This window comes from Euleptes europaea, chromosome 12, assembly GCF_029931775.1.
Source record: "Euleptes europaea isolate rEulEur1 chromosome 12, rEulEur1.hap1, whole genome shotgun sequence".
NCBI classification, from domain to species: Eukaryota; Metazoa; Chordata; class Lepidosauria; order Squamata; family Sphaerodactylidae; genus Euleptes; species Euleptes europaea.
Window position 1 is genome coordinate 69,515,069 of NC_079323.1, and position 26,311 is coordinate 69,541,379.

Below are 26,311 nucleotides of genomic sequence, written 5' to 3' on the forward strand. Positions count from 1 at the left end.
AATTCTTTTTCAAATAAAGAGTTGAAGAGAATTAAATGAATCAGTTTCAGCATTTTGATACTCTTGTGATAGCATAAAACCTATCAGATAGGTTTTATCAGATATCTGTCAGATATTGTGATAGAATAAAACCATCAGAATAAAACCTTTCCTAGTATTAAGGAAATGAGAGATCTGATCAAGGCTTATATTTTAGGAAATGTGTACAGTTTAAAATATAAAACCTTCCAGAGATGAAAAGGCTTAAAAATTGGTTCCAAGACTGTGAATTTAACTGTTGATTTAAATATATCTGTGTTCTATAGTAGTGTTGTGTGATAATGAACCTTGTGTCTTATTTCAGAGAGATTCCCCCTCTACATCCAGACAGTCCCCAGCTAATGGTCATAGCAGCATTAACAATTCTGTTTCGGTAAGACCTCCAGTTCTAGACAGAGAGTGTTCAAATCTTGTTGGTGCTCATCTACCATTCCTGTTATGATGATGACATGCTCAGTGGGAAATTGTGTTCTGCCGATCAAGTAAAATTCTTAGATGTTGAATTCCCCATTTTCTCTCATTCAGGGGTTTTTCAGCAACATAATCTTCTCATTAAAATCTGTTTAATGAGTTACATTCAGCTGTAATGTAAAAATTCACTCATCCCTGAAATATGCTTATCATTCTCCTCATCCTGACTTGTTCAAAACTAAGCCAACCCCCCACCCCCAAAAAACGAATTTCCATTCTGAAGGTTTTGAAATAGTGTTTTCAAGCAAAATATTTGCATTAGCAGGTATTTGGGGTTTTTTCAAGACCTGGACATTTTTGTGTTTTTAAAAGGTTACTAGATTGCAGTATTGGTTTCCGCTATCTGAGTTAAGGAATTGGTGTGTCCTCTGCTGTTGTGGTATGTGCACATATTTTGTGAAATATGAGCCTTGCCTGGATATGAAAAGTAAAAGGAACTGGCTTTAAACTGCATTTATAAGCCAAGCTATTAACATCACATCTTTAACACAAAATACTTCCTTTTTAGCTATATATTCAGGCAAAAAGGTACTATTAAATGTAACACTTGATGCTGCTAATATTTGTCATTTGTCTTTGTCTGAATGTATATGGTAAAATGTTAGAAAGCACCTGTAGAGAGAACATCTTACTTCAGTGTCTCTGCAATTTGTACTGTCAGCATAAACATTTTGTTAAGAAATGGTATTTTCTGTAAACTTTTCACTAATTTAAATACCAGCAAATCTATCCGCTGTTTAAAGTATTGCAGTTGTGATTAGGTAAAGGGATAAATTGGTTTACAGATAATCTAAAATGCATTGGATTAAAATAACTTTAAAGCCATATTAGTTCAATCAATTTGTAAAATAGTTAAACAATAACTAGACAACGTATCTTTCAAATTGTATTGACAAAATGCATTACTGTAACTATCCCATATTTTAAAGAATATATAGTAATTAGAATTTTAAGACTGAAAAAAGGGTGTCTCCTCGAGCTTCACTTACAGGTGCTTTTGTGTTGAAGATGTTGAATTCTCTATTAAAAGCACATTTTCTGTCTGCTTAAATTTTACCTGCTTTCTTCAGCTCGCTGCTAAACAGCCTGGGTTTGACATATTTTCTATGAAATTATAATTTTTTAAAATGTGTAAATTGTTAATACTTGAAAGTTGGCTTTTTGTTATAACAATACAACCTTTGTAATGTATGTTTAAAGTAAAATGAAAATCTCTTTTCCTGGGTTGGCTTTATTCTGCAGGACTTGCCATCGACAACACAACCAAAAGGACGACAGGTGAATAGCTATTCCCCATGGAAGCTTTTTTAATTTAGCTGCTTAGTAGCAAACCCTCCATACCATCTCAAAATGGATAATCCATTGTGTGCTGTTCTTAATTCTATAAACCTCTTCCATTTTATGTTTTGCTAACATGGCTGATTCACAGTAGTGCCATTTTTCTGTGCCATGAATATTGTTACTAACACTGGCTATATTCAATATTGTCTGGTACGTCCATATCAGCATTCTATCGCATATTTTATTTCAATTCATTTACAGCTCATTTCTGAAGGGGGGGTAGTTCGGCAGCGGCCAGGAGCAGCGCCTCCACACCTCCACAGAGGCTTCCTGGCCACCAAAAATAAAATAAAAAGACTTTAAAACATAAAAGGAAAATGCCCCCATTGAAAACTGTGAGGCTACACCACCAAAAAAAAGTGGCAAAGCAACAGCTCAGCACAAGGGGGCATTTCCGGGGTGAAAGGGATTGGGAAACTGCCTAAAGGCAGCTCCGCCCCCAGGATACCCCGCTCCCCATGCCGGCACGGACTTGTCCTTCTGGCAGCTGAGGCAACTGGGCTGAGAGACTGCAGGACCCAGAGTTTCTAAAGAGTTGCTGTTTCCTGAGTGAGGAGGGCTGGTGTGACTGGGGTTAATAGCTGTCCCCACCCTCTGCTGTTGGCTGTTGAGGGATGGGACTGAGAGCTGTTCATTAAGAAGGCTCCTCTTGCCAGAGGCAGAAGCTGAGGCAGCTGGACTGAGAGTCTGCAGGGCCCAGTTTCTAAAGAGGTCAGTGCAAGTTTTTGTTTTTTTCTCAGCTGCTGGGGATCCAGCAGCCTGCTGGAGAGGAGTGGTTCCCTTTCTTCTTTTGTTTAGTTGCTGGTTCCTGAGTGAGGAGGGCTAGTGTGGCTGGGGTTAATTGCTGGCCCCGCCTCTGCTGTTGGCTGTTGAGGGGGTGTGACTGAGGGCTGTTCATTAAGAAGGCTCCTCTCGCCAGAGGCATGAGCCGAAGGGCAGGAGCACAAGGGCTCTTGCCCTGGGGCTCTTAGCCTGGGGGTCTGGCCTAGTGGCCCTATAAGCAGCTGACAAGTTTCTATTTTTTTTATGTGTTGAGTGTTTTTGCTTTTTCAAGCAGGGAACCTTGAGAGGCAGTTTGTCAGGGGAACTATCAGAGTAGTGCAGAAAAGAAACGGAACAATTTCAGTAATGTATCACAGTAGTGTGGCGAGTGAGGGAGCTGAGTCAGTAACATGCAAGGTCAATGGCATGTTTGTATTCTTACCTGAGGGTAATAATAATTACACTTGCAGCAAGTGTAAGTTGGTAGCCTTGCTGGAGGAGAAGATACAGGAACTTGAGGCACCTTTGTCCACAATCCATTTTATAAAGGAAGGTGAAGAGTTCATGGACAGAACGCGTGAAGCACTCTTTAGAGGGCAACAGGAGGAGGAGAGAAAGGAATCTCAACTAATGGAGGTGCAACCAACACAGCAGGAGGGTGCATGGAAGAATGTGACCCACAGGAGCAGGAAAAGCAGGAGTCATTCTGATCCTCTGTTGCTCAGCAATCGGTTCCAGGATCTCCCCATAGATACTGAGTCTGGACCACTGGAACAAGGGCTCTCCCCCCAAAAAAAAAATCTTGAAAGAAATTTCTCAGGCTCCTGCAAATGAGAGGACTCAATCTTCCGCTCCCCACTTTAGGAAGAGGCGTGTTCTAGTAATTGGGGATTCCGTACTGTGAGAGGTAGAGTCTAAAGTGTGCCGACCGGACTTGTCATCCTGACAGGTCTGCTGTCTACCAGGTGCACGCATCCAGGATGTGACAGAAAGGATAGAAAGACTCATCAAGCCCACAGATTATTACCCTTTCTTGCTCATTCATGTGGGAACAAATGATATTGCTCACCATAGCCCAGAACATATTAAAAGAGACTACACAGCTCTGGGTAAGAAGGTGAAGGACCTGGGGGCGCAGGTTGTGTTTTCATCAGTTCTGCCTGTCGAAGGTCATGGTTTAGGAAGGGAAAGATGAATACTACAAATTAATGCATAGATGGTGTTGTCAAGAAAGGTTTGGATTTCTGGACCATGGCTTACGCTTTCGAGAAGAAGCTCTTCTATCAGAAGATGGTTTGCACTTCACAAGGGTAGAAAAAATGTATTTGGTGAGAGCCTCGCAAACCTGATAAGGAGGGCTTTAAACTAAATCCTACGGGGGAGCGAGACAAAAACTGAAAGCCTAGTATGATGAAAATAATGGAGATGAGAACAATAAAGATTTTCAGGGAGTGGCATGTATGCAAGGAAACATAAACTCATGGGTAAGTACAGAAACAAAAACCTCAGGGCGCATAAACCACAGATTCTGATGTCTGTACACTAATGCACAGAGTATGGGAAACAAGCAGGAAGAACTCGAAGCCCTAATACAGGAAGGGGATTTTGACCTAATATGCATTACTGAAACTTGGTGGGATGTCACTCATGATTGGCATATTAAGGTTGAGGGGTACAACTTATTTAAAAGGGATAGACAGATAAGGAAGAGGGAAGGAATAGCATTATATATCAAAGATGTGTATACTTGTGAAGAAATATAAGAATGTGAGCATGAAAATCCAGGCACAGGACTTGGTTGAGACACTACTAGACCAGATTACAAAGTTCTCAAGAAGTGGGACACAGTGGTCATGGGAGATTTTAATTACACGGATATCTGTTGGAAGACCAACTCTGCTAAAAATCCAAGGTCCAATAAATTCCTGACTTGCTCACAACTTCATATTCCATAAAGTGGACAGGGAAACAAAGGGATCTGCTATCTTAGACTTGATTCTCACCAACAGGGAAGAACTGGTTGATGAGGTTGAAGTAGTAGGCACCCTGGGTAGTGGTGACCACGTACTCTTGGAATTTACAACCTTGGGGAAAGGAAAACCTGTACATAGTCAGACATATAGGTTGGACTTTAAAAGAGCAAATTTTAATGAACTTAAACTTATGCTAGGTAGAATCCCATGGTCAGAAATACTTAAGGAGAAGGGAGTTCAAGAAGGGTGGGAGTTTCTTAAAAACGAAATACTGAAGGCGCAATCACAAATCATTCCTATGAAAACAAAAAATGGGAGGAGCCTAAAGAGGCCAGGGTGACTCCATAAACAGCTTTTTAAAGAGTTGAGAAGTAAAAAAGACTCATTTAGGAAGTGGAAGGAGAGCCTTATAACCAAAGAGGAATATAAACAAATAACTAGTGCTTGTAGAAAGAGCGTTAGGAAAGCTAAAGCTCACTATGAGTTTAGGCTAGCGAGAGATGCTAAACACAACAAAAAAGGCTATTTTCTTATGTACAGAGTAAGAATAAGGACAAGGACAAGATAAGCCCATTGCAGGGACCGGAAAGTGAAACTGTAACAGGAGATGAAGAGAGGGCAGAACTGCTCAATTCCTACTTTTTATCAGTCTATTCTTGTAAGGGAAGCGGTGCTCAACATGGCATAAAGAGAACACATGATGAGTAGGGCTGCCAGGTCCCCCTTCTCCTCCAGCGGGAGCTTTTGGGACAGGAGAGCAGCGCGCACGTTAGCCCGCTGACCCTCAGGTGTTCAGCGGTCAGAGGGGCAAATTACTGGTTTTCCCGCCATTACTGGGCACCTGTCAACCCTAATGATGAGGAAAGTGAGTTGCAGCCTAGGATTGGCATTGGGATAGTACACAAATACCTAGTTCTCACTCTGAAGGGGAGGGCGTCTGGAGACACGGGTGATTCCCCTTCCTGTGGTCAGGGTAGGCAGGATCAACATTTTCTTTAAATGAAACAAAGTCCTCAGGGCCAGATGAATTTCATCCAAGGGTACTCAAAGAACTTGCAGATGTAATTTCTGAGCCTCTGTCCATTATTTTTGAGAAGTCTTGGAGAACAGGTGAGGTGCCAGAAGATTGGAGGCAGGCAAACGTTGTCCCCATCTTCAAGAAGGGGGAAAAGGAGGATCCGGGTAACTACCGACACATCAGTTTGACTTCTATACCGGGAAAAGTTTTTGAACAAATAAACAGTCAGTCTATATTGTCGAAGGCTTTCACGGTCAGAGTTCATTGGTTCTTGTAGGTTATCCGGGCTGTGTAACCGTGGTCTTGGAATTTTCTTTCCTGACGTTTCGCCAGCAACTGTGGCAGGCATCTTCAGAGTAGTAACACTGAAGGACAGTGTCTCTCAGTGTCAAGGGTGTAGAAAGAGTAATATATAGTCAGAAAGGGGTTGGGTTTGAGCTGAGTATTGTCCTGCAAAAGTATTGTCCTGTAAGTATCAAGATAATGTGCTAATGAGGGTATGGTATGTTAATATGGAACCATTGTATCCTGAAGTGATCTGTTAATGTGTGTAATCCAAAACTAATCTGTATGGCTATTGTTGAATGTTGTCTTTGTCTGGAGGTGTTTCAGGGCAGGAAGCCAAGCCTTATTCATTCTTAAACTCTCCTCTTTTCTGTTAAAGTTGTGCTGATGTTTGTGAATTTCAATGGCTTCTCTGTGCAATCTGACAAAATAGTTGGTAGAATTGTCCAGTCTTTCAGTGTCTTGGAATAAGACCCTGTGTCCTGTTTGTGTCAGTCCATGTTCAGCCACTGCTGATTTCTCAGGTTGGCCAAGTCTGCAGTATCTTTCATGAAAGATACTGCAGACTTGGCCAACCTGAGAAATCAGCAGTGGCTGAACATGGACTGACACAAACAGGACACAGGGTCTTATTCCAAGACACTGAAAGACTGGACAATTCTACCAACTATTTTGTCAGATTGCACAGAGAAGCCATTGAAATTCACAAACATCAGCACAACTTTAACAGAAAAGAGGAGAGTTTAAGAATGAATAAGGCTTGGCTTCCTGCCCTGAAACACCTCCAGACAAAGACAACATTCAACAATAGCCATACAGATTAGTTTTGGATTACACACATTAACAGATCACTTCAGGATACAATGGTTCCATATTAACATACCATACCCTCATTAGCACATTATCTTGATACTTACAGGACAATACTTTTGCAGGACAATACTCAGCTCAAACCCAACCCCTTTCTGACTATATATTACTCTTTCTACACCCTTGACACTGAGAGACACTGTCCTTCAGTGTTACTACTCTGAAGATGCCTGCCACAGTTGCTGGCGAAACGTCAGGAAAGAAAATTCCAAGACCACGGTTACACAGCCCGGATAACCTACAAGAACCAAACAGTCAGTCCTTGAGCATTTAGAAAGGATGGATCTGATCACTAAGAGCCAGCACAGGTTTCTCAAGAACAAGTCAAGTCAGACTAATCTTATCTCCTTTTTTGAGAAAGTTACTACCTTGCTGGATCAAAGAATGCTGTAGACATAGTTTATCTAGATTTCAGTAAGGCTTTTGATAAGGTTCCCCATAATATTCTTGTTGACAAATTGGGAAAATGTGATTCAGATCCTGTTACTGTTAGGTTGATCTGTAATTGGTTGACATATCGCACCCAAAGAATGCTAATTAATGGTTCCTCATCCACTTGGAGAGGAGTGACTAGTGGATTTCCTCAGGGATCTGTCCTGGGCCCTGTGTTGTTCAATATCTTTATAAATGATTTGGATGAAGGAATAGAGGGGATGCTCATTAAATTTGCAGATGATACTAAATTGAGAGGGTTCCAAATGTCACTTGAAGCTAGGGCGTGGTTGGCCGCCTTTAAACTACACCTTAAACTGTGCTTTAGCACTGAGGGGTTCCTAGCTTCTCTGAAGCATGACCCTTTCAAATCCTCATGGCAAAAAATCTTAGATGAGAAACTGGCGTTGTTGGGCTTCTCGCAGAATATGTTATCAGATCTTGGGAAAACTGAAGCTTTTGCCAAAATTAAAAAGCGCATTAAAGAGCTCGATTATAACAGCACTACTTTTCGTGCTCGTCGCGTCTGTTCATCCCAGTTCTTCGGAATACCCCCTCCACGTGATCTGCCTGCCTATACATATTATCTGACAACTCCTCATCTCTGTAGAGCTTTTTGCTTGGCTAGATTGAATGCTAACCCTTCTATGGTAATGCAGGGCAGAATTCTGAATATACCATACTGAGACAGGATCTGCCCTTGCTCTTCTGGCTCTATTGACTCATTAGCCCATGCCCTTTTGGAATGCCGCTTTTACGAGGAACTTTGATCGCACTATATTTCCCCCCTTTTAATATACAAATCCAATGCCTCTGTGACTGACATAATGCCTTTTTTACTGACAGGGACCCCAAGGCTACATTGTCAGTGGCAAGATTTGTTTCAATCCTTATATCCCTCCAACACTAGATATATGCTGCTCAAGATCAATTGATCAAGGAGCTTCTAAGGGATAAAAGGAAAAGGAAATTGAGAGGGTTAGCAAATATGGTAGAAGACAGAGCCAGGATACAGGATGATCTTGTTAGGCTGGAGAATTGGGCTAAAACCAATAAAATGCATTTCAGCAGAGATCAATGTAAAGTTCTACATTTAGGAAGGAAAAATCAAACATAATTATAGGATGGGAGAGACTTGTCTTAGCAGTACTGTGTGCGAAAAGGATCGTGGGGTCTTAGTAGACCAAACACTGATCATGAGTCAGCAGTGTGATGCGGTAGCTAAAAAGGCAAATGCGGTTTTGGGCTGCATCAACAGAAGTATAGTGTCCAGATCACACGAAGTGATGGTATTGCTTTACTCTGCTCTGGTCACCTAGAGTATTGTGTTCAGTTTTGGGCATCGCAATTTTAAAAGGATGTTCACAAGCTGGACTGTGTCCACAGGAGGGAAACAAAGATGGCGAGGGTTCTGGAGACCAAGTCCTATGAGGAAAGGAGCTGGGTATGTTTAGCCTGAAGAGGAGAAGACTGAGAGGGGATAGCCATCTTCAAGTACTTGAGGGGCTGCCGTATAGAGGATGGTGCCGAGTTGTTTTCTGTTGCTCCAGAAGGTCGGACCAGAAACAATGGGTTGTGGATTGCGAGCTGGCTGAAAAATAGGAAGCAGAGAGTAGGACTCAATGGTCAGTTCTCACAATGGCAGGATGTGAGCAGTGGGGTGCCTGAGTGATCTGTGTTGGGGTTGAACAGCGAAGTAGCCAAGTTTGCAGATGACACCAAATTATTTAGGGTAGTTAAAACAAAATCGGACTGTGAAGAGCTCCAAAAGGATCTCTACAAACTGGGCATTAAAATGGCAAATGAGATTCAATGTGAGCAAGTGTAAAGTGATGCACATTGGGGCAAAAAATCCCAACTTCACATATACACTGATGGGATCTGTGCTGGCAGCGACAGATCAAGAAAGGGATCTTGGGGTGGTGGTGGATAGCTCGATGAAGATGTCAACCCAGTGTGCGGCTGCTGTAAAAAAGGCAAATTCCATGCTGGCCATAATTAGACGAGGAATTAAGAATTAAATTGCTGATATACTGCCCTTGTACAAATCTATGGTGAGACCACACTTGGAATACTGTGTACAGTTCTGGTAACCACACCTAAAAATGGATATTACAGAGCTTGAGAAGGTGCAGAAAAGAGCAACCAAAATGATCAGGGGACTAGAGCAGGGGTCGGCAAACTAAGTTGTCAAAAGAGCCAAATATCAACAGTACAACGATTGAGATTTCTTTTGAGAGCCAAATTTCTTAAACTTAAACTATATAGGTAGGTATACTGTTTATTATCTTAATAAACTTTAATTAAAGTTTTGTCTTAATTAAACTATAGATACACGGAATAAAACTTGATATCATACTTAATAGTGATTTATTTATTGATAAAAATTTAATTGTAAGCCCCTGCCATTTCCCCCTCCCTGTCTGGAGTCCTCGTCTGGAGTCCTGGTCTACCGCCATAAAAGCCTATTGGTAGACCTGACCTCTCCCCATTGGGAGGCCAGGTCTACCCATTGGCTTTCTTGGCAGTAGACCTGGCCTCCGGAGGCCCATAGAAGCCAATTGGTAGACCTGGCCTCTGAAGGGGGACTTTTTCCCCTCCTTGGAGTCCAGGTCTACCGCTAAGAAAGCCAGTGGGTAGACATGGCCTCCCAATGGGATTCAGCCGGAGGCCAGGTCTACCAAAGGAAGCCCGCCCCGCCCAACTGCTGATGGGCGGGGGGGGCAGGAACCACCGAGCTGCCCGCCCAGCAATCGTGCAGCTGGAGGGGAGGGGAGGCTTTAGCCTCCCAACCATTGAGGGCAAGGGAAAGGGGGACCTGGCCATTCTCCGCAGGGGTGGGGGGAGAGACAGCGCGCCCGCTTGCCTGCTCTCTCACGATCGCTCTCTCAGGCACGCTGGCTCCGCAGCCCGGCTGCCGGCGTGAGCGGGCCGAAAGCAGGGACTCCGAACCAAGTTTGGAGAGCCGCAGTCAACGGGCCAAAACGGGAGCCGCAGTTTGCAGACCCCTGGACTAGAGCAACTGCCCTATGAGGAGCGGTTAAAATGGTTAGGGCTGTTTAGCTTGGAAAGAAGGCGGCTGAGGGGAGACATGATAGAGCTCTATAATATTATGCATGGTTTGGAGAAAGTGAACAGGGAATTTTTCTCCCTCTCCCATAATACTAGAACGCGGGGTCATCTGCTGAAGCTGGAGGGTGAGAGATTCAAAACAGATAAAAGGAAGTATTTTTTCACACAACGCATAGTTAAATTATGGAACTCCCTGCCCCAAAATGTGGTGATGGCTGCCAACCTGGAAGGCTTTAAGAGGGGAGTGGACATGTTCATGGAGGAAAGGGGTATTCATGGCTAAAACGGATACTAATTAAAATGGATACTAATCATGATGCATGCCTATTCTCTCCAGGATCAGAGGAGCATGCCTGTTATCTTAGGTGCTGTGGAACACAGGCAGGATGGTGCTGCTGCAGTGGTCTTGTTTGGGGGCTTCCTAGAGGCACCTGGTTGGCCACTGTGTGAACAGATTGCTGGACTTGATGGGCCTTGGTCTGATCCAGCAGGGCTTTTCTTATGTTCTTATGTTCCGTCTAGACATTAGGAAGAATTTTTTAACAGAGCGGTTCCTCAGTGGAACAGAGGCTAGATGGCCCATCTGTCAGCAATACTGATTCTGTGACCTTAGGCAGATCATGAGAGGGAGAGTATCATGGCCATCTTCTGGGCATGGAGTAGAAGTCACTGGGGGTGTGTGGGGGGGAGGGTAGTTGTGAATTTCCTGCAATGTGCAGGGGGATGGACTAGATGACCCTGTGGTTCCTTCCAACTCTATGATTCTATGAATTCCCTATCAGCATGGCTGCACTCGCAGCGTGGTTCGACGCCGCTCCACAGCTCCCCGATGCCATCGTGTTTGCCCCTGGGACAGTGTAAGTGCCCCTTATCCCTGGCTAAAGGGGCACTTATGCCAGTGCAGGATCACACTGGCTCCTAAGGAGCTTCACCCCGCCCCGGTCAGGATTGCAGCCTTAGTGGTTCTCTCTTGCTGTCCTGAAACTAATTTTCATGAATTTTTCCATACAAATAAGCTTCTTGCCCAGAATTCATGCATAGTGGGGGCTTTTTCTTTAATGGATACAAATTTTGCAGTTCATACCCTCCCTAATAATTTGCTTCATTGATATGAGGGACAAGAGGTGGTTCTTAAAGCAGGATAGTAAAATAGGTTTAGTCAGGATCAAACTGCATAACCCACAGATTCACACATCTTCTCTCCAACATTTTTTACTTAACCCCTTTCCCTTTTGGTTTTGTCCTACTCAAAATTGCCATCATCCCCTCAGTCTGCATCTCCCAGGGCAGTGGAAAAGACAAAGGCTGATATTGTTTTCCTTGCTGTGGAAAAGTACATAGCGGGCTGCTTTGAGGGGGAAAGTTTAAACAGCCCTCCCACTTCCATTGGGCCTCCATTCTAGACTGAATCCTCCCAAGGCTGTTTTTTTCTGATTTGTTTTAAGGGGGGGGGGGACAAATCAGGGAAGAAAAATTACCGAAGTTGAGCGTACTTTCAGCTGGAGTACAAATTAACTATTTAAAAATGAGAGCTGGAATCCGAATGGGACATGTGAGTCTGTCCTTGTGATAGATCCCCAACACTTCCTGGACCATCACCACTCCAAAACACTGGGCCTGCTCGAGTAGCATTGCATGTGGGGGTTCCACTGGAAAAAATATCAGTTGCTACCCCTTCCTTTTATGCGAAGGTTTGAATCCTACAAAGCATGAATAATGAAAGTGGACCTCCCTGCTTTCACCTTGCCACAGCCAGCCCTCTGTGAACTGCAAAAAGGCATTGTCAGGGTTGGGACACATCTTTGGACAGACAACTGTGTGGCATAAGATGTTGCAGTGAGAAAGGGGCATCAGGTGACATCCCATCTCCTCGCCCATCTACTAGTGGAGCTTTTGCTGGTGCAAGAGTCTCCACTAGTAGACTGGTGGTGATGGTGGTGGACAGTGCCCTCATGTCACTGCCAACTTATGGCGACCCCGTAGGGTTTCCAAGGCAAGAGACATTCAGAGGTGGTTTACCATTGCCTGCCTCTATGTAGCAACCCAGAGCCTCCTTAGCTTCAGAGATCTACCAAGATTGCAGAACCCAGTTTCCTGTCCTTTTCTCTGTTTTTGTTTGTTTGTTTTGGCAAAGTGGTCAAGGCAGAATCAGATATGCTTGCTATGTCTAAGGCCAGTCTCTACTGAAGATTTTAAGTTCTAATCTCCCCTTTCAGGTAGGCTGTTTCACTCACAGAAGAGGAGGGTGATTTTCCTTAATTCCTCCCTCTCAGCACAGCCCCCTACTTAGAACCCATGATTTTCCCAGGGATCCACTCATCTGGGGGTACAATTTTGGGGATGTATATTGACTTTGAAAGGAGGGTGGATGTATGGCAAATAGACAAAATTGTAAAAATGGCTTTGGAATAAGCACTGTTGGAACTCTTTAAAGAAAGGCTTACCACCTGCATCCGTAATTCAGAATAAGAAGGGATCAGTTTAATTGCAATATGGTGCATCCCAAGTATAAGAGAATTTTGTATAATGGAAGATTTGTAATCCATATATATTTAAAGATGTGGAGAAGTCCTGATAATGCACCTTTGTTTATCATAAGGTAATATCTCTCACTATTTTATCATATTTCAGCTTCCATATTATATAGTTTTTGCTAGTAAAGATAAATATAAAAGTCATTGACATTTGAATAATATGCAGATTTCTATTTCAACTTTTTAGTTACCAGGAATAATTTTCACATGAACAAAATAGTAGTTCCCAAAAAGCGGAAATCACTTTTCAGGTGGACCTTAATATTAGAGATTTAAAGGTATCATCATAATCACAATCAGCATGATTCTTTCCAGCTTTTTTGTTTTGTTTTTGTTTTCATCCATCATTTCGTGCTTCCAAAACCTAAACTTGGACATAAGCACTGTGTGGCAGCTAGACAGCAAATCTACATTTAACCCACCACTTCTAAGTATATTAACATTGCAGTATGTCAAACTCCTGTTTTATAGATATACGTAAGAGCACAATTTGAATATGACCCAGCAAAGGATGACCTTATTCCCTGCAAAGAAGCTGGAATCAGATTCAGAGTTGGTGATATAATCCAAATTATTAGCAAAGATGATCATAATTGGTGGCAGGGTAAACTAGAAAATTCAAAAAATGGAACTGCTGGCCTCATTCCTTCTCCTGAGCTTCAGGAATGGTAAGTTGTTTGTTATAGAAAAATAATATAACTGTAATAACAATAGATGTGTCAAAACTTACTTGGTATTTTAAACATTTTACTCCCTGGATGTTTGACAAAAGCAGTATTGAATTAGGGTCCTTTGGTTGTTGGGCCAGTTTGTCACTTAATCCTGTAGTGATGTACTATGCCCACACAAGTGCTCACCACCTGTTGTAAGAAGTATATGCACACATACTCCTGGACTACTGATGGAACAAGAGGCAGGCATTGGTAACTGATAGGGTTCCTGAAAAACTCAGGCAGGCAACTCCCATATGGTAGAGAAATATTCCCCAAACTTCCTTTACTGTCAGCATTCCTCCAAGAAAGAAACTAACCACTGTTACGAGTATTATAGGCAGTCCACCAGAAATGGATTATTAACTATATTAAAAGTCACTGAAAAATCCAGGAATGTAAACAATGTGGTTTTTCCTTTGGTCCCCTTTTGGCAGACTGACTACCGGGACTGCTAAAGCCATCCCAAATACAGGCTAGAAGCCAGAATAATAAGAGGGAGCCTTTCCCACTATCTTCCAAATAAATAGGGAGCAGACACTGGATGGTATATACCAGTGGTGGCGAGCCTATGGCACGCGTGCCAGAGGGGGCACTCAGAGCCCTCTCTGTGGGCACGGTCGCCGTCGGCCCAGCACAGAGTTTGCCTAAGTTCGTTATTAGAAAGCCAGAGGGACGTGGGGGCGGGCTACTCCTCTCCACGCGCGCCTGAGGGCATTTCTCACATCACCTGCCCCTCTGCCCAGCAGCCCAATGGGAGCGCTTCCTCCCTCCCCTGCCACATGAGGCAGGGCAGCTCACATATGGCATGAGGGTGCGGCGCGGACGGCAGCCTGTTGAGTCTGTGACGAAGGTGATTCCCGTGGTGGGGTTGGAGAGGAGCTAGGTTGGAGGGGAGCATAGCTCACAGCGTGGCATAGCTGGAGGGGAGCAGAGTGCTCGGGCCACAGTGCGGGCTTTGTTGTGCATCCCACCTTTCATTGAAATCCCCTACTAAAAGAGGAACACCCACTTACCCAGCATGTAACTAACCTGTGGAACTCCTTGCCCCAGAATGTGGTGATGGCATCTAGCCTAGATGCCTTTAAGAGGGGATTGGACAAATTTCTGGAGGAAAAGTCCATCACAGGTTACTAGCCCTGATGGGTATATGCTACCTCCTTATTATTGATGTGGGCCACTGTGAGATACAGGAGCTGGACTAGATAGGTCCAATGCATGTACAGTGGAGGTGAATCAAAGATGTTAATGTGTGAGTTGTTTTTTCTAAACTAAAACCTCAGTATTCAGGTTAAATTGCCATGATGGCACTTTGCGACAAATAAGTGGGTTTGGGGATGCAGTTTGGGAACTCGGTCTCTAAAAGGTTCGCCATCACTGGTATATACTGAACTATAGACTAATCTGCTGGTACCCGCTGCTTCTCTATGGGGACGATGTCATGATCTTGTGTCGAACCCAGGTTGGCATGAAAAGAGTGTTGGCGAGACAGGCCGATTTCTGTAAATCTGAATCTCTTACCATAAATTATTAGAAAACTAAAATATTAGCCTTTGGGAGCCATAGCAGAAAGGGTACTTGGTCAATAGATGGGAATAGTATCGATCAGGTCAAGTCGTTTAACTATCTAGGAGTAACATTCCAGGCGAATGGGCTCTGAACAGAACATCATATACAAATGGCGCGGACCGCAGAGAGGTCCTCCTATACTAAAAAAAAGTTAGGACAAAAGGAGCCTTTTACACTCCTGCGGCTCTAAAACCTTTCCAGGCTAAATAAATTAGCCAAATGTTCTATGGCACAATCCTAGGCTTGGTTGAATCCAGCTATATGCCACTGGAGAAGGTACAGTTCAAATTTCTTCGAGCGATTTTACAAGTCTCCTGCCTTGTTTTAAATTCCTGGGTCCGCCTGGAAACGGGCATGCTAAAAATGGAGGGAAGAATTACTCTAGCCTCAATTTCTCTTTGGTTAAAGGCTCATGAGGCAAAAGAGAGATTTTTACCACTGCTTACTTTGGACAATTATAGATTGAGATAGTGGACGCAGTCTGTAAAAAGAATGGAGCATCTTGGTTTTGCACCTCAATCTCTCTTAGAGCTAAAAAGAGAGCAAGCAAAGCTTCTAGTTAGACAAAGGATCTTCGATATAAAAAGACAAATAGAGCTCATGAGTTCCCCAGCTTACTTGGCTCCTATTAGAACTCACTATCATCTAGCTCCAGCTGAATATCTGTCTGTTATAGGAGCTAAATAAGCAAAGGAGAGCCCTAACCCTGGCAAGAGGTTCAGCCTTGCCTTCAGCAATCCTGGAGGGAAAATATAGGAAGTTATCAAGATCTGAGTGGGGATGCCCTTGCAGGTCAGGTGGAATGGAAAATATAAGTCATGTTCTATTTAGGTGTATTTATTACAAGGGAAATCGTCAGAAGCTAATTCTTCCTCTCATTAATACAATGGAATCCAGTCCAGAGGAAGAGAAAATGAAATTCCTTTTATGGGAGGGAGACTCTCAGTGTTATTTACAGGTAGCCAAATATTGTTCTGCAGCAATTAAAACCTGTTCAGAAAAGTGTAAGGTTGATTTTAATTGATAAAATTTTATCTGTATTGTCGAAGGCTTTCACGGTCAGAGTTCATTGGTTCTTGTAGGTTATCCGGGCTGTGTGACCATGGTCTTGGTAATTTCTTTCCTGATGTTTCGCCAGCAGCTGTGGCAGGCATCTTCAGAGGAGTAACACTGAAGGACAGTGTCTCTCAGTGTCAAGTGTGTAGGAAGAGTAATATATAGTCAGAAAGGGGTGGGTTTGAGCTGAATCATTGTCCTGCAAAAAGTACCAAGACCACGGTCACACAGCCCGGATAACCTACAAGAACCAATGAACTCTGACAGTGGAAGCCTTCGACAATATTTTGAACACCTCTACGGGGAGGAAATATTTCAACAGACCCGGAGATTGGAAACACTTCGGAACAAGAAAGCACATCTACTTTGTTCTTTAACTTTTCTACTGCGATGCAGAGACACAGGAACCATTCCATCTTTTCTCATATACAGTGGTTCCATATTAACATATGGTTCCACACCCTCATTAGCACATTATCTTGACAGCTCAAACCCACCCCTTTCTGACTATATATTACTCTTCCTACACACTTGACACTGAGAGACACTGTCCTTCAGTGTTACTCCTCTGAAGATGCCTGCCACAGCTGCTGGCAAACGTCAGGAAAGAAAATACCAAGACCAAGGTCACACAGCCTGGATAACCTACAAGAACCAATTTATCTGTATTTTTTACAAAAAAATATTTTATCATGTAATGGGTTTTACTGATAAGGTTCGTATCTTTCCTGGCTAATGCCATAATAATAATAATAGTAAATCTTAATCTGCTGGTAGACAGCTGTCACCTCCTGAAGAAGTAGCAGCATTCCCATGCTCAAAAATGCATAAGTAATGCTCTGCAACTGCCCATCCAATCTTTTAACTAGTCATGGGGAAGGGTGCAATTCATACATAAACATAGGGGAGCAGAAATGCAGTAAGCATTTTCCTGAATACCCTATTTATTTCAAAGCATGAAACATGAGATTCCTTGCAAAGCAAATCCATGACAAATAGTCCACCTAGGAAAGACAGCATCTCCTTAACCACACAGTAGAGCTCCACCAGATTGTATAGCACAGAAACAAATGGTGCTAGAAAGGAGATTCTTCACTGCCATAACTGACACGGGCCTCAAAAAGGCCACATTCAGGTGGATTAGACCAGGGGTCGGCAAACTCATTAGTCAAAAGAGCCAAATATCAACAGTACAATGATTGAGATTTCTTTTGAGAGCCAAATTTCTTAAACTTAAACTATATAGGTAGGTACACTGTTTATTAACTTAATAAACTTTAATTAAAGTTTTAAGTTTTAATTAAACTATAGGTACACTGAATAAAACTTGATATCATACTTAATAGTGATCTTATTTATTGATAAAAATTAAATTGTAAGTCCCTGCCATTTCCCCCTCCCCGTCCAGAGTCCTCGTCTGGAGGCCTGGTCTACAGCCATAAAAGCCTATTGGTAGACTTGGCCTCCGGCTGAGTCCCATTGGGAGGCCATGTCTACCCATTGGCTATCTTGGCAGTAGACCTGGCCTCCGGAGGCCCATAGAAGCCAATGGGTAGACCTGGCCTCTGAAGGGGGACTTTTCCCCCTCCTCGGAGTCCAGGTCTACCGCCAAGAAAGCCAGTGGGTAGACATGGCCTCCCAATGGGACTCAGCCGGAGGCCAGGTCTACCAAAGGAAGCCTGCCCCGCCCAACAGCTGATAGGCGGGGGGGGGCAGGAACCGCCGAGCCGCCCAGCAATCGCGCGGCTAGAGGGGAGGGGAGGCTTTAGCCTCCCAACCATTGAGGGCAAGGGAAAGGGGGACCCGGCCATTCTCCACGGCGGGTGGGGGGGAGAGACAGCGCGCCCGCTCACCCACTCTCTCTCAGGCGCGCCGGCTCCGCAGCCTGGCTGCTGACGCGAGCGGGCACAAGAGCAGGGGCTCTGAACCAAGTTTGGAGAGCCGCACTCAACGGGCCAAAGAGCCGCATGCGGCTCTGGAGCTGCAGTTTTGAGACCCCTGGATTAGACTTGAGACTTGTATTTATTGCTCTCCACTTGCCTTCACCACCACTTCAAGGAACTCAGCTTCTTGTTATGGCAAGGAATAGAAGCTTACCAAAATGAGAATGTTTAGCTGGTGCAGTGTTAACAGTTCTAATCAATGTTTGATTTCCTCAGAGAGTTACTTTCACAGTGCATTCCTGAGGCCACAGGCGCTGCGCCACGGCGGGGAGAGGTACAGTAATGGCGCAGCAGGGAGGCCTCCTAAGGGGCTTGGTGGTGGTGTGTGCGGCCACGGAAAATAGAAGCAGAAATAGAAGGGAGAGGGCAAGGTGCAGGGTGGCGGCGGTGGCACTGGGACGCCACGGCGCAGGCCGAGCCCAGCCAGGGCCGTCAGAAGGATGGGGAGGGCAGGGGTGGGGCCAGGGCAGGAGAGGAAGGCCAGTAGAAGTTGGGGGGGGGGGAGTTGCTTCGCCAGGAAGGACAACTGCAGCGGAAATATGGGGTGCTGTATAGGCAGAATCGGCTCCCCCACGCCCAAGCCTCCAGTCGCACCCAAGCACCACACCTTCCTTTGTCATTACTGCCAGGGTTCCTCCTGAAGAGTCATCAGGAGGAATCTTCCACTCCCACCTGTGTTTCCTCTGAGGTGACCCTGGCCCGCCCGCGAGTTGTCCACCTGCTGGCGGCTCTGGGCTTGAGGGTGGCTCACGGGCTCCGGCACCGTCGCCAGGGCCGCAGGTACAGGGAGCGCGTCAGCACCCTTTGGCTCTTGCACAGCGAGGGCCTGGACCACTTCCACCTGCACAGGGCAGTCATCCACATGATCTGTGTGAAGTTGGCCATCTCAGGGGGAGAGGTGCTGGAGAGGTGGGCCTCATGGTGAGGTGCAACACCTATGGTGTGTCTGCCCGTGTGGGCACGACCTGCGTAGAGAGGCCAGGTGATTCTCTATTTTTGACAAGGCAGTGGGTGCCCTCCCCGGGGGGAGGACTGTTGTTTGTGGTGGTGGTGGGATTCATGGTGGGAGTCATGGTGGAGCTTGGCCGTGGAGCTTGGCCGAAGCACATCAGACGACAGCAAATTTTCAGTTTCCATAGGTGGCTCTACGCCATCACTTGGAAATTCGCAGCCGGGGCCTGTGACCCCCTGCCAGGAGCATAGCCCACCTGATCGGATGGCTGTTTCTGAGGCTGTGCAATGCCCAAGGAGGGCAGCAGCGGAGGAGCAGGGAGCGGCCGTGGCAAAAAAGCCACAGCCGGATGCCTGCTCATGGCTGCGGGTGGCCATGGGGTCAATAGGGAAGTGCCGCCAAACATAGGGTGGTCCCAGGAGATAGGCCAACAGGGGCGGCCATGTGTCTGGGATGTCAGACACGAGCCCCAGGTGTCTTTCCAGTTTGGCCGCCCAGAGAGCCAGCTAGACTGGCATGCAAATGAAGGGGCGGCTCCTGGCAGCTGGGCTTTGTGGGGGTCAATAAGCATGCCACTAGGGGCTCATTGCCAATCTCCCTTGGCCGTGCTATCCACCCTGTGGCCCCAGGAGAGACGCCTCCACCCAGCCCAGACTCAGACCTCCCCCGTGGCCCCCTAGAGATGCTGGCTGAGTCCAGAGGGAGACCATAGCGCCCCTGAGGGGGTTGCCACTGAGCCCTCCCTTGGTCAGCCTGGTTAAAGTTGCTCCACAAAACCCACCCATCCCCTTCCCAAAGCAAGAATCAGACGCCCCGTGTTAAAATTCAAACTTTATTACAATGTGCCATGGTGATCGGCAGGTGAGAGGGCATGGGTGGCCCCAGAGGTCGGTGAGCAGAGATTGCGGCCAGTGCCCGGGTGTGTGTTGTGGGGAGGGAAGCGATTTGCCACAGAGAATAGAGGCTGTGGGAGCTGCCCATCGCAGCGTGGTTGCTTGGGGGCAGCGTGGGAGATGGATGTGTGGCAGGGTGACCCTTACTTGGTCGGGGCGGCCACAGTCAGCCGGGAGCAAGGCGCTGAAGCAAGGGGGAACAGGCTCCACACACAGCCGCCTTCCAGTCACGGCTGCAGTCGAGGGTAGTGGTTCTGTGGGTGCCTCCCTGAGACATCAGGTTCTTTGACAGCGGTGCGGGGGGGGGGGTTCAGGCAGCGCCCTGGCCCACGGAGATATCTGAAATGAGAAACAAGGGTGTGAGGGGCGACGGCCAGATTGCCTGTGCCTTCCCCCTCTGCTGCCTGCCTGTGGCAGCCTAACTCCACTTACCCTGGCGTCCAGGCCTCTTGCACTGGCGTAAGTGCCTTTTGCACCAGCAGAAGGCCCTGCAGGCCTCCTAAGCACTTTCGGCTCCAAACCTCAGGAATGCGCTGTTAGTGTTTGTGGATACCTGCTCCAAAGAATTCTGGAAACCAATGAGATCCATCAGTCCCTACAGGAGGATCAACATAAATAATCCACCACCCTGGCAGAGAGAGCCAAAGCATTTAATCAAGCCTTTTTAAGATTGTGGTCTCCCCACAATAAATGCTATATAATTATTCCATTGATACCTAGACCACCAGGTCAGAGCAGAGCAATCAATCTTGAGTGTGTCCTGTCTGGTTTCTGTGTATTTCATTTGTATCCTACTTTTGAGGAGTTCAGATCATCATAAATATGGTTCTTAATCTGTCCAGACAGAACCATACTTGCTTAGCTTCTGGAGCAGTAATGCCTGAGATTTCTCCATAGTGCATTGGAGTAGACCAGTAGTTGTCATTGCAGCCATAAAGATCTGAGCTGGACCAGTTAAGATGGAAGATCTGGGATCAGGGAGTCTGTAGGTCACAGAGTGGTGAAAGCATCAACACAATCTCTCTGGTTCTTGTGGGTTATCCGGGCTGTGTAACCGTGGTCTTGGTATTTTCTTTCCTGACGTTTCGCCAGCACCTGTGGCAGGCATCTTCTGAAGATGCCTGCCACAGGTGCTGGCGAAACGTCAGGAAAGAAAATACCAAGACCACGGTTACACAGCCCGGATAACCCACAAGAACCAATGAACTCTGACCGTGAAAACCTTTGACAATACAATCTCTCTGTTTCCCATTCCATTTTCCCCTCAAAAGAGGTGGCAAAAAGTGGAAGGCATGCTACTCCTCGGTGTCTCCACTTGACAAGGTGGTACTGAATATTCTAGCCAGAAGAAGTAGAATGGAAATCCTGCCTTTCTCAGAATTCCAAACAAGATGAGTAGAATTCTCATCTATACATTCATTCCCTTGGTTAAAGAAAGGGCAGTATGTGAATCAAGCCTAACTTGTATGTCCTGTCCCCCATAATTTAATTGAAGAAGGTTCAGACTGGGTGTGGGTCACCAAAAACTAGATGGGTGTTGCTATCCAACTTGTATTGGTGCTCTTTACTCCAGATGGGTATTCAGTGCAGTCACAGTTTGGAAGGGGAGGAGGGTCTATGTCTCATTTCATTTCATTAACCTTTATTGGCATACCAAAAGACAGAGATAAAAAACAACAACAATATACCTCCAAAGGGCAATACATATAAGTTACAAGTCGGGTTAATAAAACTTTTCTTGTTCTTTAAGAACTCCTGTAAGAAATTCAGCCACGGTAGCCGTAATTTTAGGATCATGATCACTCAAAAGAAATTTGCATTTCACTTCATTACTCCTGTATCTCTTGTACTGGAGCAAAGTAAATAGCAGTTTATCCCGCAGAGTCACATAGAAGGGGCAATCTAAAAGGATGTGGTCAATTGTATCCAACAAATTTAAACCGCATGTGCATAGGCGTTCATGTCTAGGGATCTGAAGGTATCGGCCTAAGAGCATCCTAAGGAGGAGGGTCTATGATGCACATAGGGATACTTTTTTTCCCTTTTGTAGATATCCACAACAGACCATAGCCTGTATCCAAACATATTCTAATGACTAAAGGGTTCCATTTTAAGAGGGAAACAATTTGTGCCACAGTTTCCCCCCCTCTCACTACAGTACTGTTCCTGAGGATTTCCTGACCCCCAGGAACAAAATGGGGGGGGGGAATCTAATTGGGAGGCTAATTAGTAGAAACCGCTACCAATTTTGAGAAAATATAAGGGCATTTCAGTTTTTTTAGCTGCATGGCCAATATCATTTTTGTTATATGTACCTGAGATTGGGCTTAATCTGCCTCAACAGCTGCAGCTATCTTTTTAAAGCAGCAGTTTCTTATTTATGGTGTTTGGTAATGGGGTAAAGTGAGTAGTTTAAAATATAGCTACCTAAAAATTATAATTTGAAACTCTGGAAGTTAATTTTACCCTTGTGATTAAAATAAAGTGAGTCTACCTCATTTTGGTATACAAAAAAGACTAATTGGGGGAAATGTTATCTGTAATTGCAAACACTGCTTTATTCAAGAGGATTCTCATATGTCCACAATAACAATCTGATAGTTGTTTCCTCTTCACTTGCAAGGCGGGTAGCTTGTATTGCTATGGAGAAGACTAAACAGGAGCAACAAGCAAGCTGTACTTGGTTTGGAAAGAAAAAGAAGCAATACAAAGACAAATACTTAGCAAAGCACAATGCAGGTGAGAACAATATAATGCACTTGTAAGCTTATTTAAGATTGCTGCCTTGTTCATTATCTAACAATAAACTTTCAGTTTCATCAATGACAGTATAAGCATCAAATAAAAAAGGTGTTATATCCAAAGTAATTGCAGAAGTAAAAGAAAATGTAGGCAGTAGCAAGATGTATTTTGATTTGAATGTAGGAAAGTTTCTATTGCATCCAGGGCAAAATTTTCAGGGACGGGAATACGGTGATCCAAGATTTTTATAGTAGTATTTTGGCAATTCCACAAGTATTTTCATAAATGTGATGCAGTTGAACTTTCATAAAATAAAGGTACAATTTATTTTAACTTGCTACATCTACCTCCGGTTAATTGATGTATTTCCATCACAGTAAGCAAAATCATCTAACATGATTTGACATTCATGTATCCAGTCCAGAATTTTATTGTCAGTATTTTAAATTCTGGAAGTGGAGTGAAGTTTGTTATATATTTGTTTTCCTTGATTACGGCTTCTGAGTGAGATTATTTTTTAGAATTTGAGAATTTTCATAGATTAGGGGCTCCTATGAACTGCAAGCCTGATTGTGAACTTGAGCATTTCCCATCTTCCTGGGATGTCAAAACGTTGATACTTAAAGTCACGGAAAACCCCTGGACAGAATGCCACCAGGGGCTGTTTCTGTGGAGAAACTGTGGAGAAACTCTACTCCACTGCCCGCTAAACAAAGAGGCTCATTTGTGCAAAAGGGAAGCGGGGATGATGTTGCCCAGTTTCCACTCCTCACAGCAGTCCTCCATGCCCTATGGATTTTTGTGCCTGGGAATGAATCAATCTATGCATCAATTTTGTTCATATCTCAGGAAGCTCCTGGTAGAAGGGAAAGGTGTTTAGCCAAAAACTCTTTTAATCTAATTTCAACCCATTGGCTCTGGTCCGACCTTCTGGGGCAACAGAGAACCACTCCATCCTCGGTATGACAGCCCTTCAGATACTTGAAGATGGCTATCATATCACCTCTCAGACATCTCCTCTCCAGACTAAACATACCTTCCACCTTCAACCTTTCCTCATAGGATTTGGTCTCATGCTTGTAAAAATACCATTAGTGCGTGTTAATTTGAAGAATCGACCTTCTAATTTAGAATATTGCCATTTTTCCAAAGGAGATAAAAATGTTGTATTGAATAGTTTAGAGGATTTGCCATTAGTGTCCTTTAGTGAAGCAAAGTTTCCTCTCCTTGAAAAATACTTTTACCTTTAAAGAAACTACAGCCATTAACGCATGGCCACTTTCTCCCTCTTTTCTCCCGGGAATGCAGCGAATTGGCGAGGTCCCCATGCACGTGCTTTCCACAAGCGCATGTTGACCCCTCCCCCTTTCGCTACATTCCCGAAAGAACTCCTTCCTCTGTTATGGCGACTTATATGGAAGCCGCGCAACAGAGTAAGGATCTTGCCCGAGTGTGCAGGGCACCCAGATCGACTCCCAACCAGGAGACTTCTTGGCCCCGGCAGCAACAGCGGCGGATTCTTTAAAAAGCTGTTCATGGAACCACCCTGGCCTCTTTAGGCTCCTCCCATTTTTCCTTCTCAAAGGAATGGTTTGTGATTGTGCCTTCAGTATTTCATTTTTAAGAAACTCCCACCCTTCTTGAACTCCCTTCTCCTTAAGTATTTCTGACCATGGGATTCTACCCAGCATAAGTTTACATTTGGTAAAATTTGCTTTCATTCCATGTCCTGTCCTTTTTTGCTCCTTTCTTGACAGGGACCCCCATCACTGGGGATTGCCCTTCTAATCCCTCAGCAGAGTAATCCTTTTTTTGGCCACATCAGGCCTGCTTCACTGCTTTCATTATTATGGTGTGGATTTGCTTACTGTCACTCCTGCTGATGACTTTGTTAGTTTTGATCAGCTCCTTTCCAGCGTTGTAGAAGTAGCCTCAGATTTTTCTGGCAAGCACCACACCTTCACTACCAGATCTCTTCACTACTTGTATCTCTAAGTGGAAAAGAGGCTCTACTGATGCTCTAACAGGGTTTGGACCCTGCTCTTGTGTTGTTGAATATGTTTTGGCCACAGGTTAGGACTCAAACTCTCTAAACATTCCTCTTCCTTATTGGATTTCTAAGGATATTACAAACAGAGGTGTAACCCTTCGTTGATTTTTTTTTTTTTTGCACTTCCTTGGTGCTTCATTTATAACAGGGCTTTTTAGTATGCAGCACTTCCAACTCTGGAATTAGGACATTGGGGGTTCTAACTTATGCCCCCTGTATTCATGAAGTTTCATAAGGTTAGGGTTTCTGATGTCCTGGTCAGGATTCCCTACTAGCAATTGTCTCTCAGTCCTCATGTCTGACAATGCTATCCTTACACTTGTTTTTTGATGCCAAGCATCTGTGCATTCCTTATATTTCTTGAATGTGACTTTTCTTGGGTTTGGGTCTGCTAGGGAACCAACACTCCTTTGTATTGGCCTCTCAGGCTCCAAGAAGAATTGGTCAGCATCCTCACACAACCCGTCATTGTGGGTTGGTAGAAACTATTACACTCTGTCTTGCGTGCATGACTGTTCAATGCCTCTTTGCATATCACGGCTCTAACAGAGTGCTTTTTTTTCCTTTACCATTTTCCTGCATATATTTCAGTTGAGACACTTGTAGAGAGTTCCCTGCCCCTCTATGAGAAAGTTCTGGGTGAATGTCAATACGGGATGCTAAACAGCTGTTGGGAAGGCGGTCCTCCATGGCCTCTCCCTTTGGGAGCTTCACATCCACCTCCTTAACTCAGTGAGCTTGCTAATCTCCCAATGTGGGACTACACAGAAGCCACGACAATGAAAACAGGGTTGCCCTTACCTGTAGCTGTTGTTCATCGAGTGGTCTTCTGTGCAGGCACACATCCCTCCCTCCTGCCCCACTGTGAACTCTCTGGAACCTTAGTTACTTGGAAATAGATCGCGTTGGGTAGCCGTGTTAGTCTGTCACTAGCAGTAGAAAAGAGTGAGAGTCCAGTAGCACTGTAAAGACTAACAAAATTTCTGGTAGGGTATGAGCTTTCATGAGTCACAGCTCACTTCTTCAGGTACTTAATTACTTGGGGTCTCTGGTAGCAGCATGGAGAAAACTCCGGGAGTAGCGCCCCTTCTCCTGGTCATATGATCATTTTGGTTGGAAAGTGCCAGAGGGGGGAAGGGCGCTCCTAGTCTACTAGAAAGCTTTGGAAATCTTTTCCATGGCTGGCCGGCTGCTGCACAGTCCACAATGTAGGACGGCACAGAAGACCACTCAATGAACAACAGTTACGGGTAAATGCAACCCTGTTTCCTGTCTCTTCCTTTCAATACCCAGCCCTTTCACATTCAAGTGGCTCAATCCGCATTGATGAAAAGAGGGGGTATGCTATTGCCTTATTAATTATCAAATTTTAAAAACTTTACTATGAATGGAGACCATCATTTTCCATGTGTCCTTGTGCACCCATTACATTTTACTGATCATCACGTTTGGGACATCTCTTCACCCAAGGTTGCTTGCCTGGGTGAACCTGTTCCTTTTCAACGGTGGCCCCCACTTTATGGGACAGGCTCCCTGAAGTGGTATAGGGGGCATCCTCTGTGACAATTTGTAGAAAGCACTTCAAGGCCACTCTGTTGG

General features: G+C 44.8%; 2 protein-coding genes across 21 annotated transcripts in view; both read left to right on the forward strand.

Moving 5' to 3' along the window:
- The window catches only part of CASK (calcium/calmodulin dependent serine protein kinase), a 327,562-nt gene that overhangs the window by 273,120 nt on the left and 28,131 nt on the right, over positions 1 to 26,311 (forward strand). For 9 of the 20 annotated variants that reach the window (XM_056858041.1, XM_056858044.1, XM_056858043.1 and 6 more), the window contains 4 exons: positions 344 to 412; positions 1,753 to 1,788; positions 13,269 to 13,465; positions 22,544 to 22,659. In XM_056858041.1, coding sequence (XP_056714019.1) covers positions 344 to 412; positions 1,753 to 1,788; positions 13,269 to 13,465; positions 22,544 to 22,659 — 418 coding nt within the window. Of the gene's footprint in view, positions 1 to 343; positions 413 to 1,752; positions 1,789 to 13,268; positions 13,466 to 22,543; positions 22,660 to 25,107; positions 25,183 to 26,311 lie in introns of all 20 variants that reach the window. The other 11 variants (XM_056858036.1, XM_056858039.1, XM_056858038.1 and 8 more) reach the window with 5 other exon arrangements.
- The window catches only part of RPL8 (ribosomal protein L8), a 200,639-nt gene continuing 191,929 nt past the window's right edge, over positions 17,602 to 26,311 (forward strand). The window contains exon 1 of the mRNA XM_056858062.1: positions 17,602 to 17,605. The gene's annotated coding sequence lies outside the window, so the exon portion shown is untranslated. The remainder of the gene's footprint in view (positions 17,606 to 26,311) is intronic.